The sequence below is a fragment of the Oncorhynchus gorbuscha genome, linkage group LG12 (assembly GCF_021184085.1).
Source record: "Oncorhynchus gorbuscha isolate QuinsamMale2020 ecotype Even-year linkage group LG12, OgorEven_v1.0, whole genome shotgun sequence".
NCBI classification, from domain to species: domain Eukaryota; kingdom Metazoa; phylum Chordata; class Actinopteri; order Salmoniformes; family Salmonidae; genus Oncorhynchus; species Oncorhynchus gorbuscha.
In genome coordinates this window covers 59,774,020-59,789,971 of record NC_060184.1, presented here as the reverse complement: position 1 = coordinate 59,789,971, position 15,952 = coordinate 59,774,020, and the positions used below count along the sequence as shown (strand labels likewise).

Genomic DNA, 15,952 nt, shown 5'->3' with positions numbered 1-15,952 from the left:
CGACCTGTACGCTCTCGTTGGCTGGCCCTCGCTTCATACTCGTCGCCAAACCCACTGGCTCCATGTCATCTACAAGACCCTGCTAGGTAAAATCCCCCCTTATCTCAGCTCGCTGGTCACCATAGCATCTCCCACCTGTAGCACACGCTCCAGCAGGTATATCTCTCTAGTCACCCCCAAAACCAATTCTTTCTTTGGCCGCCTCTCCTTCCAGTTCTCTGCTGCCAATGACTGGAACGAACTACAAAAATCTCTGAAACTGGAAACACTTATCTCCCTCACTAGCTTTAAGCACCAACTGTCAGAGCATCTTACAGATTACTGCACCTGTACATAGCCCTATAATTTAGCCCAAACAACTACCTCTTTCCCAACTGTATTTAATTTATTTATTTTGCTCCTTTGCACCCCATTATTTTTATTTCTACTTTGCACATTCTTCCATTGCAAAACTACCATTCCAGTGTTTTACTTGCTATATTGTATTTACTTTGCCACCATGGCCTTTTTGCCTTTACCTCCCTTCTCACCTCATTTGCTCACATTGTATATAGACTTGTTTATACTGTATTATTGACTGTATGTTTGTTTTACTCCATGTGTAACTCTGTGTCGTTGTATCTGTCGAACTGCTTTGCTTTATCTTGCCAGGTCGCAATTGTAAATGAGAACTTGTTCTCAACTTGCCTACCTGGTTAAATAAAGGTGAAATAAAAAATAAAATAAAATAAAAACATAAGAAAGTAATCAAGCTTGATTGAGCCTCCACCATGTACAGTGGGCCAAAAAGGTATTTAGTCAGCCACCAATTATGCAAGTTCTCCCACTTAAAAAGATGAGAGATGCCTGTAATTTTCATCATAGGTACACTTCAACTATGACAGACAAAATGAGAAGAAAAAAATCCAGAAAATCACCAAATTATGGTGGAAAATAAGAATTTGGTCAATAAAAAAGTGTATCTCAATACTTTGTTATATACCCTTTGTTGGCAATGACAGAGGTCAAACGTCTTCACAAGGTTTTCACACACTGTTGCTCGTATTTTTGCCCATTCCTCCATGCAGATCTCCTCTAGAGCAGTGATGTTTTGGGGCTGTTGCTGGGCAACACAGACTTTCAACTCCCTACAAAGATTTTCTATGGGGTTTAGATCTGGAGACTGGCTAGGCCACTCCAGGACCTTGAAATGCTTCTTACGAAGCCACTCCTTCGTTGCCCGGGCTGTGTGTTTGGGATCATTGTCATGCTGAAAGACCCAGCCACGTTTCATCTTCAAGCCCTTGCTGATGGAAGGAGGTTTTCACTCAAAATTTCACGATACATGGACGCATTCATTCTTTCCTTTACACGGACCAGTCGTCCTGGTCCCTTTGCAGAAAAACAGCCCCAAAGCATGATGTTTCCACCACCATGCTTCACAGTAGGTATGGTGTTCTTTGGATGCAACTCAGCATTATTTGTCCTCCAAACACGACAAGTTGAGTTTTTACCAAAAAGTTATATTTTGGTTTCATCTGACCATATGACATTCTCCCAATCTTCTTCTGGATCATCCAACTGCTTTCTAGCAAACTTCAGACGGGCCTGGATATGTACTGGCTTAAGCAGGGGGACACTTCTGGCACTGCAGGATTTGTGTCCCTGGCGGCGTAGTGTGTTACTGATGGTTGGCTTTGTTACTTTGGTCCCAGCTCTCTGCAGGTCATTCACTAGGCCCCCCCGTGTGGTTCTGGGATTTTTGCTCACCGTTCTTGTGATCATTTTGACCCCACGGGGTGAGATCTTGCGTGGAGCCCCAGATTGCGGGAGATTATCAGTGGTCTTGTATGTCTTCCATTTCCTAATAATTGCTCCCACAGTTGATTTCTTCAAACCAAGCTGCTTACTTATTGCAGATTCAGTCTTCCCAGCCTGGTGCAGGTCTACAATTTTGTTTCTGGTGTTCTTTGACAGCTTTGGTCTTGGCCATAGTGGAGTTTGAAGTGTGACTGTTTGAGGTTGTGGACAGGTGTCTTTTATACTGCTAACAAGTTCAAACAGGTGCCATTAATACAGGTAACGAGTGGAGGACAGAGGAGCCTCTTAAAGAAGAAGTTACAGGTCTGTGAGAGCCAGAAATCTTGCTTGTTTGTAGGTGACCAAATACGTATTTTCCACCATAATTTGCAAATAAATTCATTAAAAATCCTACAATGTGATTTTTTTCTCATTTTGTCTGTCATAGTTGAAATGTACCTATGATGAAAATGACAGGCCTCTCTCATCTTTTTAAGTGGGAGAACATGCACAATTGGTGGCTGACTAAATAGTTTTTTGCCCCTCTGTAGCTATAACGTGATATTTACATTGCTACTATGTAAAGCTCCAATTTTCCCCATTATTCTACCTGCTAAAACCCCTCCCCATCCCGCGTTGTGCTGTCATCCCAGTGACCGGCAGACCACCCCCGACCCCCTGGATTCCATGGCCCTCGAGAGACCAGGACCATATACAAACTGCTCATCTTAACTTCCATAAATAACAACAAATATTTGTAATATTGTAGGTAGTTTCAATTCCTTTCCCCCACAAACAGCCATAAACTCAGATGCTCAACAGTATCCCAGAGCCCTAATCAAGAAAGGCCTTGATTTACGAATTGATGTACAGTTGCAGCTGCATGAGAAGGCATGCAAAATTGAGCAAAAATGGGGAGATTTTATTAAAATTGGCAGGTACCCTGAAACACACGTGGTCCCCCATTGTGACCATATTCCCAAGCATCTCTGAGCAGTCAGACCTTTGATGATTTTGTGCCACAAGGGACACAATAACATGCCCCCTCTCAGAATGTCAGAGTGTGACCCCCTCCCCATGGGTTACTGCAGCTAGTGTTGCCAGCACTGCCTAGGTGGGGGCACCCCACCAGAATCCCCACCGGCTATATACAAGGTCGTCATGGTTCTCATTGGCAGTTTTGAGAATTTCCTTGTATATTATGCTCTCCCATCAGGGGGGCTTTGGCTTTACAGGACCAACCCTGCCAGGCAGGCTCAGAATATTGATGGGGCAGTGCTGCTTTAGTTGGTCTCTGACCACATTCATCTTTCTTATTTGGCTGCGTATAGGCTACTTACAGTAGGCCCATAAGACATTTACATTTACATTTAAGTCATTTAGCAGACGCTCTTATCCAGAGCGACTTACAAATTGGTGCATTCACCTTATGACATCCAGTGGAACAGTCACTTTACAATAGTGCATCTAAATCTTAAAGGGGGGGGGGGGTGAGAGGGATTACTTATCCTATCCTAGGTATTCCTTAAAGAGGTGGGGTTTCAGGTGTCTTCGGAAGGTGGTGATTGACTCCGCTGTCCTGGCGTCGTGAGGGAGTTTGTTCCACCATTGGGGGGCCAGAGCAGCGAACAGTTTTAACTGGGCTGAGCGGGAACTGTACTTCCTCAGTGGTAGGGAGGCGAGCAGGCCAGAGGTGGATGAACGCAGTGCCCTTGTTTGGGTGTAGGGCCTGATCAGAGCCTGGAGGTACTGAGGTGCCGTTCCCCTCACAGCTCCGTAGGCAAGCACCATGGTCTTGTAGCGGATGCGAGCTTCAACTGGAAGCCAGTGGAGAGAGCGGAGGAGCGGGGTGACGTGAGAGAACTTGGGAAGGTTGAACACCAGACGGGCTGCGGCGTTCTGGATGAGTTGTAGGGGTTTAATGGCACAGGCAGGGAGCCCAGCCAACAGCGAGTTGCAGTAATCCAGACGGGAGATGACAAGTGCCTGGATTAGGACCTGCGCCGCTTCCTGTGTGAGGCAGGGTCGTACTCTGCGGATGTTGTAGAGCATGAACCTACAGGAACGGGCCACCGCCTTGATGTTAGTTGAGAACGACAGGGTGTTGTCCAGGATCACGCCAAGGTTCTTAGCGCTCTGGGAGGAGGACACAATGAAGTTGTCAACCGTGATGGCGAGATCATGGAACGGGCAGTCCTTCCCCGGGAGGAAGAGCAGCTCCATCTTGCCGAGGTTCAGCTTGAGGTGGTGATCCGTCATCCACACTGATATGTCTGCCAGACATGCAGAGATACGATTCGCCACCTGGTCATCAGAAGGGGGAAAGGAGAAGATTAATTGTGTGTCGTCTGCATAGCAATGATAGGAGAGACCATGTGAGGTTATGACAGAGCCAAGTGACTTGGTGTATAGCGAGAATAGGAGAGGGCCTAGAACAGAGCCCTGGGGGACACCAGTGGTGAGAGCGCGTGGTGAGGAGACAGATTCTCGCCACGCCACCTGGTAGGAGCGACCTGTCAGGTAGGACACAATCCAAGCGTGGGCCGCGCCGGAGATGCCCAACTCGGAGAGGGTGGAGAGGAGGATCTGATGGTTCACAGTATCGAAGGCAGCCGATAGGTCTAGAAGGATGAGAGCAGAGGAGAGAGAGTTAGCTTTAGCAGTGCGGAGCGCCTCCGTGATACAGAGGAGAGCAGTCTCAGTTGAATGACTAGTCTTGAAACCTGACTGATTTGGATCAAGAAGGTCATTCAGAGAGAGATAGCGGGAGAGCTGGCCAAGGACGGCACGTTCAAGAGTTTTGGAGAGAAAAGAAATGGATACTGGTCTGTAGTTGTTGACATCAGAGGGATCGAGTGTAGGTTTTTTCAGAAGGGGTGCAACTCTCGCTCTCTTGAAGACGGAAGGGACGTAGCCAGCGGTCAGGGATGAGTTGATGAGCGAGGAGAGGTAAGGGAGAAGGTCTCCGGAAATGGTCTGGAGAAGAGAGGAGGGGATAGGGTCAAGCGGGCAGGTTGTTGGGCGGCCGGCCGTCACAAGACGTGAGATTTCATCTGGAGAGAGAGGGGAGAAAGAGGTCAGAGCACAGGGTAGGGCAGTGTGAGCAGAACCAGCGGTGTCGTTTGACTTAGCAAACGAGGATCGGATGTCGTCGACCTTCTTTTCAAAATGGTTGACGAAGTCATCTGCAGAGAGGGAGGGGGGGGGGGGGGGATTCAGGAGGGAGGAGAAGGTGGCAAAGAGCTTCCTAGGGTTAGAGGCAGATGCTTGGAATTTAGAGTGGTAGAAAGTGGCTTTAGCAGCAGAGACAGAGGAGGAAAATGTAGAGAGGAGGGAGTGAAAGGATGCCAGGTTCGCAGGGAGGCGAGTTTTCCTCCATTTCCGCTCGGCTGCCCGGAGCCCTGTTCTGTGAGCTCGCAATGAGTCGTCGAGCCACGGAGCGGGAGGGGAGGACCGAGCCGGCCTGGAGGATAGGGGACATAGAGAGTCAAAGGATGCAGAGAGGGAGGAGAGGAGGGTTGAGGAGGCAGAATCAGGAGATAGGTTGGAGAAGGTTTGAGCAGAGGGAAGAGATGATAGGATGGAAGAGGAGAGAGTAGCGGGGGAGAGAGAGCGAAGGTTGGGACGGCGCGATACCATCCGAGTAGGGGCAGTGTGGGAGGTGTTGGATGAGAGCGAGAGGGAAAAGGATACAAGGTAGTGGTCGGAGACTTGGAGGGGAGTTGCAATGAGGTTAGTGGAAGAACAGCATCTAGTAAAGATGAGGTCGAGCGTATTGCCTGCCTTGTGAGTAGGGGGGAAGGTGAGAGGGTGAGGTCAAAGAGGAGAGGAGTGGAAAGAAGGAGGCAGAGAGGAATGAGTCAAAGGTAGACGTGGGGAGGTTAAAGTCGCCCAGAACTGTGAGAGGTGAGCCGTCCTCAGGAAAGGAGCTTATCAAGGCATCAAGCTCATTGATGAACTCTCCGAGGGAACCTGGAGGGCGATAAATGATAAGGATGTTAAGCTTGAAAGGGCTGGTAACTGTGACAGCATGGAATTCAAAGGAGGCGATAGACAGATGGGTAAGGGGAGAAAGAGAGAATGACCATTTGGGAGAGATGAGGATCCCGGTGCCACCACCCCGCTGACCAGAAGCTCTCGGGTGTGCGAGAACACGTGGGCGGACGAAGAGAGAGCAGTAGGAGTAGCAGTGTTGTCTGTGGTGATCCATGTTTCCGTCAGTGCCAAGAAGTCGAGGGACTGGAGGGAGGCATAGGCTGAGATGAACTCTGCCTTGTTGGCCGCAGATCGGCAGTTCCAGAGGCTACCGGAGACCTGGAACTCCACGTGGGTCGTGCGCGCTGGGACCACCAGATTAGGGTGGCCGCGGCCACACGGTGTGGAGCGTTTGTATGGTCTGTGCAGAGAGGAGAGAACAGGGATAGACAGACACATAGTTGACAGGCTACAGAAGAGGCTACGCTAATGCAAAGGAGATTGGAATGACAAGTGGACTACACGTCTCGAATGTTCAGAAAGTTAAGCTTACGTATCAAGACTCTTATTGACTAAAATGATTAAAATGATACAGTACTGCTGAAGTAGGCTGGCTGGCAGTGGTTGCGTTGTTGACTTTGTAGGCTAGCTGGCAGTGGCTGCGTTGTTGACACTACACTAATCAAGTCGTTCCGTTGAGTGTAATAGTTTCGACAGTGCTGCTATTCGGGGCTAGCTGGCTAGCTAGCATTGTTGATTACGTTACATTGCGTTAAAAGAACGACAATAGCTGGCTAGCTAACCTAGAAAATCGCCCTAGACTACACAATTATCTTTGATACAAAGAAGGCTATGTAGCTAGCTATGTAGCTAGCTACGATCAAACAAATCAAACCGTTGTACTGTAATGAAATGAAATGAAAATGTGATACTACCTGTGAATGCGACCGGGTTGTTGAGTTCTATTCATGGCTAGCTGTTGGCTAGCTAGCAGAGTCTCCTACGTTAAGGACGACAAATAGCTGGCTAGCTAACCTCGGTAAATTAAGATAATCACTCTAAGACTACACACTCTAAACTACACAATTATCTTGGATACAAAGACAGCTATGTAGCTAGCTAACACTACACTAATCAAGTTGTTCAGTTGAGTGTAATAGTTTCTACAGTGCAGCTAATCGGTGGACGTTTGCTAGCTGGCTAGCTGCTGGGCAGAGCAGTGAAGACTACGTTAGGACGACAAAATACGATAATTACGCAATTATCTTTGATACAAAGACGGCTATGTAGCTAGCTAAGAAGAAATTGCTAAGATTAGACAAATCAAAAAGTTGTGCTATAATGAAATGTAATGAAATGTAATGAAAAAGTTATACTACCTGCGGAGCGAAGTGCCGATGCGACCGCTCGCTCCAACCCGGAAGTACCCGGGTTGGAGACAGATAAGGACTTCTCCTTAGTGTAGGGGTCTCTCAGGTGGGTGTCTAGGGTACTGTATAGTGTTGGGGACCATTCCATCATTATAGGACAGTAAATAAATAGATATTAACATTTTATTTTAAAATGTATATTCCATATCTGCACAACACTGAAAGCTCTCTCTCATAATCCCTGCTCACAAACACCCATGGGCTCTGGGATTTGTAACCCCTATCATTTTTCACTCACTTAACTCCACACTTTTCCAAACACAAAAAACACACCCTGCCTTCCATCACAATAAATGCGCACATACCCACATACTCTGCTTCTATGTCTTCTGTGTTTTATCTCCTCCATGTTGATTGAGTACTTTTGTGTCCCAGTTCCTTATATTTGAAGATGTATTATTTAGTTAATTATCTTTTCTTCTAATGCTGTCTTATCAATTTATAAAATACTATAAATGGAAAGTCTAAAACAAATTATTTTCTAACATTACCTATCTGGAATGGTATAGTGCAGTTGTAGTTTATTTCCTTAACAATTGTTTTATTTTATTGCTTTTCTATATATATTTTTTATTACAATCCCTACCATGGATAGTATTGGGTGTTCCATTATTTGACTCCTCTATGGGAACGTTGTAATATTTAGAATAGCCATGAGTAGTCTTTGTGTCTCGGAACATTTGGTTATCAATATACAGTTTATCGACCACGTGAGCTACACATTTCCCTTTGAATCTATTTTCCTTGAAGATTGGATACAGAACTTTGCGCAGTTCTGCAATTTCCTTCGGGAACTGATCATTCAAGCCTATTTTCGTGCAAGTCTTTTTCCCAGGTTATTAACCATTATTTTATCTTTAAAGAAAGCAAATTTGCCAACGATTGGGCATTCATATCTCTGCCCTCTCTAACCTGAATCGGTGTACACGTTTGAGTTTGATTTTGCCGACAGCTTCGCGTGGGATCTGAAAGCGCTGTAAGGAGGAACTCCCTAACTACACCCTCAGAAAGTTCTCCTTCTTTCTCTTGGATACCAGTAAGTACCACTTTTTCTCTCATGGATCTAGTCTTTATGTCAAGTAATGCTTCTCTCAGAAAGAAGTTCTCCCCCAGGGCTCTGTTCTAGGCCCTCTCCTATTCTCGCTATACACCAAGTCACTTGGCTCTGTCATAACCTCACATGGTCTCTCCTATCATTGCTATGCAGACGACACACAATTAATCTTCGCCTTTCCCCCTTCTGATGACCAGGTGGCGAATCGCATCTCTGCATGTCTGGCAGACATATCAGTGTGGATGACGGATCACCACCTCAAGCTGAACCTCGGCAAGACGGAGCTGCTCTTCCTCCCGGGGAAGGACTGCCCGTTCCATGATCTCGCCATCACGGTTGACAACTCCATTGTGTCCTCCTCCCAAAGCGCTAAGAACCTTGGCGTGATCCTGGACAACACCCTGTCGTTCTCAACCAACATCAAGGCGGTGGCCCGTTCCTGTAGGTTCATGCTCTACAACATCCGCAGAGTACGACCCTGCCTCACACAGGAAGCGGCGCAGGTCCTAATCCAGGCACTTGTCATCTCCCGTCTGGATTACTGCAACTCGCTGTTGGCTGGGCTCCCTGCCTTTGCCATTAAACCCCTTCAACTCATCCAGAACGCCGCAGCCCGTCTGGTGTTCAACCTTCCCAAGTTCTCTCACGTCACCCCGCTCCTCCGTTCTCTCCACTGGCTTCCAGTTGAAGCTCGCATCCGCTACAAGACCATGGTGCTTGCCTACGGAGCTGTGAGGGGAACGGCACCTCAGTACCTCCAGGCTCTGATCAGGCCCTACACCCAAACAAGGGCACTGCGTTCATCCACCTCTGGCCTGCTCGCCTCCCTACCACTGAGGAAGTACAGCTCCCGCTCAGCCCAGTCAAAACTGTTCGCTGCTCTGGCCCCCCCAATGGTGGAACAAACTCCCTCACGACGCCAGGACAGCGGAGTCAATCACCACCTTCCGGAGACACCTGAAAACTCACCTCTTTAAGGAATACCTAGGATAGGATAAGTAATCCCTCTCACCCCCCCCCCTTTAAGATTTAGATGCACTATTGTAAAGTGACTGTTCCACTGGATGTCATAAGGTGAATGCACCAATTTGTAAGTCGCTCTGGATAAGAGCGTCTGCTAAATGACAAATGTAAATGTAAATGTAAGTTCATTAACATCGGTTTCAATCTTATTGACTGTCCCTTTTACTGTAGCTTGTTTGTATCTTTCTCCAATGTCGCAGCTTTTTCATCACTCATCTCGAGGCTTGGCTTCAACTCCTTTATATCCTTACTGACTAATTCAAGTATGCCCAGTTTGTCATTTATCGATTTTAACAGATCGGTTTCCACCCTTACCATTCCCGGTGGTGAAAAGATTAAAACGTCTGTGTCTGTCGAAGAGTTGCGTTTTCTTTTCGGGATTGGTTCTTTTTTTTAAAGTCTCCATCCTGTTTGGGTGTTGCTTGTTTTCGTAATGTTTGTCGATACACTTCTCTAGCCTTATGACTTGTTTTGTTATCCAGATTGAAGGTTATAACCTATCAGTTTGGGAAGTGCTAATATTTAGTCTAACTTACCGATATTTTTTTTTTTTACCCCCAAACATAATTTGCTTCTTCTTGCATTGTTTGCTATTGGATTAACTGGTAGTTAAAATGACTCATTTGAAAATATATAATTATTTTATTTGGTGATTAAACCAATGTTCTCATTACATTTCACAATAAACATATACTTTGAATCAACGGTTGTGTGGTGAGAGATGTTTACGATCCAAATGAATGCACAATGACAGGTTTTGAAGGAAAGTGTGACCAGTTTGGAGTTCTGTACTAAGAGTTGTGAAAATGTATCACATGTTCCTGCTCGCACAAGCCAAGGCTCGTGCAAGGCCACCCACCTACATGATACAACACATAATAGAGTGTAAATGACAAAATATATCAAAATGGCTGTCTCTTCACAGTCCCTTTGTGTTGTTAGGTGTTTTTTGAATCAGGTTTTTAGCTTGGGTTACCTGGGGTGGAAAAGAGTTCCATATATTCATGGCTCTATTTAAAACTGTGCGACTCCCAGCCTGTGTTCTGGTCCTGGGGCCTGTGAAGAGATCATTTCCTGCATGTCTTGTGTGGTACAGATGAGTGTCTGAACTGTGTGCCAACTGCTTGAACATCAACACCTTGCACAAAGACCAATAGTGATGCAGTGAGAAATAATACGTTGGATTTCTCCAAACAGAAGTGGCTTATTTGTGAAGTTATTATATGCACTACAAAGTCTTCCTTTGTGTAACAGTATGTCTTAAGGAGTTCGCTAACAAGTGCACATCAACGCTCCGCTTTGAGCCTTCAAAACCTGGTGAGACAACAACAGCAGTGTCTCTCCAGGCTGCCTTTCATCTCGCTGGGCATTTATACTCCTAACACCCCTCCATCTAGCTTCCAATAGAAGGGTGCACTCTAAATAGCTTATCCTTTCACAATCAAAGTTCATGAGAGGGTGGAGACATGCAAAAACTTCAAATCAGGTGAACAAGTCCGATTTTGGAGTTAAGAACGAGCTTGTTGTCATGACCTTCGGGCATGTTCAAAATGGATTTTCCCACAGAGCATTGCAAAGTGAGTCATTATCATTGGAACTCTAAATAAAACAGAGAGATGGGATGGAAGACGGCAGGTCGTGAGATGACTAGTGAGATGACTCGCACACACACATACACACACTCACCCACACACACACCTGTGTTTCTCATATCTCTATAATATGAACTGACTAAACAAAGCATGGACAGGGTAGAGATGAGAAAAGAGACAGAATCTAAGAGCAGTCAATCAGATAGTAATCTTCCACAGCACAATAGCTATAGTACATGAGATAAAACAGTGTTATATTTCTGTGATACAGTACCTCTATCTTACATTTGTAAGTACATGCAATCTCTTTGTAAAACATGCACTGGGCTGGAGAAGTGCACCATCGTGCTCTGCAGACAGGTGTCTTTGACCTGTGTTGACATTATCACCATCCCACTGCAGTCTGCCAGGGAGGCTTAGATGAAAGTCGTATCCCAATCTGATCCAAAATGATAATGTCTTTAAAATATCTGACACGAATCCCTTGCTCTAGGTACCTCAGTCATCCATACCTCTACAGCAGGTGGCTGTGGTAGCTACTGCTGGCTGCTGGGGCAGACATAATCTGCAGAACTAATTGTTACACCAACATAACACTAAAGGGCTATTGTCGGACCGTCTAACAAAAGCAAAGTTGGCCGGTTAGACTGAGTTATCCATTTAACATCCTATATGATATTTACAGTTGACATCGGAAGTTTACATACACCTTAGCCAAATACATTCAAACTCAGTTTTTCACAATTCCTGACATTTAATCCTAGTAAATACCCTGTCTTAGGTAAGTTAGGATCACCACTTTATTTTAAGAATGTGAAATGTCAGAATAATAGTAGAGAGAGTGATTTATTTCAGCTTATATTTCTTTCATCACATTCCCAGTGGGTCAGAAGTTTACCTACACTCAATTAGTATTTGGTAGCATTTCCTTTAAATTGTTTAACTCAAGACTGATGTCTTGAGATGTTGCTTCAATATATCCACATAATTTTCCTTCCACGTGATGCCATATATTTTGTGAAGTGCACCAGTCCCTCCTGCAGCAAAGCACCTCTCAGCATGATGCTTCCACCCCCGTGCTTCACGGTTGGGATGGTTTGCTTTGGCTTGCAAGCCTCCCCCTTTTTCCTCCAAACATAACGATGGTCATTTTGGCCAAACAGTTCTGTTTTTGTTTCATCAGACCAGAGGACATTTCTTCAAAATGTACGATCTTTGTCTCCATGTGCAGTTGCAAACCGTAGTCTGGCTTTTTTATGGCGGTTTCGGAGCAGTGGCTTCTTCCTTCCTGAGCGGCCTTTCAGATTAGGTCGGTATAGGACTCGTTTTACTGTGGATATATATACTTTGTACCTGTTTCCTCCAGCATCTTCACAAGGTCCTTTGCTGTTGTTCTGGGATTGATTTGCACTTTTCGCACCAAAGTACGTTCATCTCTAGGAGACAGAACTCGTCTCCTTCCTGAGCGGTTTGATGGCTGCGTGGTCCTATGGTGTTTATACTTGCATACTATTGCTTGTACAGATGAACATGGTACCTTCAGGCGTTTGGAAATTGCTCCCAAGGATGAATCAGACTTGTGGAGGTCTACAATATTTTTTCTGAGGTCTTGGCTGATTTATTTGGACTTTCCCATGATGTCAAACAAAGAGGCACTGAGTTTGACGGTAGGCCTTGAAATACATCCACAGGTACACCTCCAATGAACTCAAATGATGTCAATTAGCCTGTCAGAAGCTTCTAAAGCCATGACATAATTTTCTGGAATTTTCCAAGCTGTTTAAAGGCACAGTCGGCTTAGTGTATGTAAACTTCTGAGCTACTGGAATTGTGATACAGTGATTGATAAGTTAAATAATCTGTCTGTAAACAATTGTTGGAAAAATGACTTGTGTCATGCACAAAGTAGATGTCCTAACTGATTTGTCAAAACTATAGTTTGTTAATAAGAAATGTGTGGAGTGGTTGAAAAACAAGATTTAATGACTCCAACCTAAGAGTATGTAAACTTCAGACTTCAACTGTAGATGTAATTTAGAGCAACATTAATTCATACATATTGGGTATAGTGAGTAAAGGGAGGTTTAGCTGCGACTGAAAGCTCATAACATTTAGGAATTGTTACAGTGAGAGAAATTGTGGTGTAAATTGAAGATTTAACAGGAAAGAGTGAGAGAGGGAGGAGTATTCCCTTGGGGATCAGGGTGATAATCCTCTTGGTTTCTGTAGTCTTATCTAAAATAGGAACGTTTGCGTGAGAGCATAGGCGAGGAGACTACATACAGTACTGTACCATTCCTTTCCAAAGGATCCCATTCTTTCCCCTCAGGGCACGTGACAGTGTGCGTTTCTGTACGAGGAGACACTGGACATAAGGAGCTAGTTTTCAAGGACAAGACAGAGAGAATTTCATATATGCAATATGTGTCAATAAGCAGAGGCTTTGATCCGAAGTACAACCTTGTCATTGCACAATTGCCAACTGAACCACAAAGTTGGCTAATGTTTAGATAATATTTGCTCTGTATGACGTACCCAGAAAGCGAAAGGTCCTGCGCACCAGAGGGTTGAGGTAGCAGCAGTCTCCTGTCAGCATGGTCTTCTCCTGACTGTCCAGCTCTTTGGACGAGTATTGTATCAAGAACAGGACGGTCTCTGAGATCATGATCTAGAAAAGAAAGGGGAACAGATAAGACAAATGGATGATAAACAAATTAGTATATTCTTCTAAGTGTTGAATCATGAAACAAATATGGTTTAGTCGGTAAATCCATCCATACTGTAACTCCCAACACACACACGCACACACGCACATACAAACACAACAAAACAGCATCATAAGAGAGCTTAAAGTATAAAGATAAGAGCATCCATGGGTTGGGAAGAGGAAGCTGAGCTGTTAACATTTACAGAGAGTAAAAGAGAAAGTTGCCATTGGTGACAGAGAGAGAGAGAGGGAAGAGGAGGGAGAGAAGAGGAAGAGAGAGAGAGAGAGAGAGGGAAGAGGAAGCTAGAGAGAGAGAGAAAGAGAGAGGGAAGAGAGAGAGAGAGAGAGAGAGAGAGAGAGAGAGAGAGAGAGAGAGAGAGAGAGAGAGAGAGAGAGAGAGAGAGAGAGGGAAGAGGAAGCTAGAGAGAGGGAGAGAGAGAGAAAGCTAGAGAGAGAGAGAGAAAGCTAGAGAGAGAGAGAGAGAAAGCTAGAGAGAGAGAAAGAAAGAGAGAAGAGGAAGAGAGAGAGTGCAAAGAGGAGGAAGAGAGAGAGAGATATAGAGATCTAAACTCATTAAATACTGTAGATGGTAGGGATATGCATCTTTCCCTTTCAAGATGATTTGATAAGTATCTAGGTGCATGAGCTCCAGTAGGATTACGTTTTAGTTTGAAACGATTTGGTGCAATTCCGTTTGATTAGAGAGTAAATCGATGCGATTTGGTTCAATGCGATACGATACTATTTGAGGCATTAACATTTGTTGCATAAACACATACATTTTTCATTCTAAATTCAAATCTATTACTGATGGAGCTCATGAGCTTGGCCTCTATGAGCTGGATCTGATGTATGATGTATGTCTATGGTATAATTAGGCACCTGAGCTGAGCCATAAGAGAAAATGGGCATCTACCACCCCATTATCTGATTGGGGGGGGGGGGCAATGTTTGCTTTTGTCCACCCACTTTTGATCTGAAATCACCCACTAATACATTTCTGCAGATTAAAACTGTTTGAGCTAGTACTCTACCAATATTTGTCAGTGACATTGCTAATGAATATCTAGCACAACAGTTGTGTCAGGACCCGGTTACGAACCCGGGTCTCCGGAGTGAGAAACAGTCACTTAACCAACTGAGCCACGAATAGTCGGCAGAACCCAGAAGATGAGGCAGACACAGCAGTACTTGAGACGGTGTATTTAATGAAGTAAAAAGTGAAGTTCTTCAGGAAAACATGTAACTCCACAACCTCAAAAGGAATCCTACAAGAACAAAGGTAATCCTCCAAGACAAAAAAAGGTAAATCCACAAGGTGGAAGGTAAAGCACAAAAAGCCTCAAAAGATGCTCAAAAAACAAACAAACAAGAACAAAAAACAGAATTCCACAAGAGAGTCCACCGGGATCAACAAGAGTTCTCAGAGTACTAGGGCTGGGTGCTAACATACAAACACAGAGCAAAGAACAGAGGAAAACAAAGGGTTTAAATACAATCAGGGGAAACGAGGCACAGGTGCAAATAATAATGGGGATCAAGGGAAAACAAAAGGTCAAAAGGCACAATGGGGGCATCTAGTGACCAAAAACCGGAACAACCCTGGCCAAATCCTGACAAGTTGTGGCCAAAAGTTTTGAGAATGACACAAATTTTAATTTTCACCAAGTCTGCCGCCTCAGTTTGTATGATGGAAATTTGCATATACTCCAGAATGTTATGAAGACAGATCGGATGAATTGCAATTAATTGCAAAGTCCCTCTTTGCCATGCAAATGAACTGAATCCCCCAAAATGCATGTCCACTGCATTTCAGCCCTGCCACAAAAAGACCAGTTGACATCATGTCAGTGATTCTCCTGTTAACACAGGTGTGAGTGTTGACGAGGACAAGGCTGGAGATCACTCTGTCATGATGATTGAGTTCGAATAACAGACTGGAAGCTTCAAAAGGAGCGTGGTGCTTGGAATCATTGTTCTTCCTCTGTCAACCATGGTTACCTGCAAGGAAACACGTGCCATCATCATTGCTTTGCACAAAAAGGGCTTCATGGGCAAGGATATTGCTGTCAGTAAGATTGCACCTAAATCAACCAGCAAGCACTTCAGCGAGAGCGGTTCCATTGTTGTGACAAAAGCTTCAGGGCACCCAAGAAAGTCCAGCAAGCGCCAGGAACGCCTCCTAAATTTGATTCAGCTGCGGGGTCGGGACACCACCAGTACAGAGCTTGCTCAGGAATGGCAGCAGGTAGGTGTGAGTGCATCTGGCCTGGTGGCCTGGTGTCAAGAATGGCAGCAAAGAAGCTACTTCTCTCCAGGAAAAACATCAGGGACAGACTGATATTCTTCAAAAGGTACAGGGATTGGACTGCTGGGGACTGGGGTAAAGTCA

At 45.0% G+C, this 15,952-nt stretch overlaps 1 protein-coding gene across 5 annotated transcripts in view; it reads right to left on the bottom strand.

Moving 5' to 3' along the window:
- plppr5b (phospholipid phosphatase related 5b) overlaps positions 1-15,952 on the bottom strand; it is a 112,354-nt gene that overhangs the window by 47,215 nt on the left and 49,187 nt on the right. For all 5 annotated transcript variants that reach the window (XM_046292493.1, XM_046292495.1, XM_046292496.1 and 2 more), the window contains one exon: positions 13,389-13,521. In XM_046292493.1, coding sequence (XP_046148449.1) covers positions 13,389-13,521 — 133 coding nt within the window. The remainder of the gene's footprint in view (positions 1-13,388; positions 13,522-15,952) is intronic.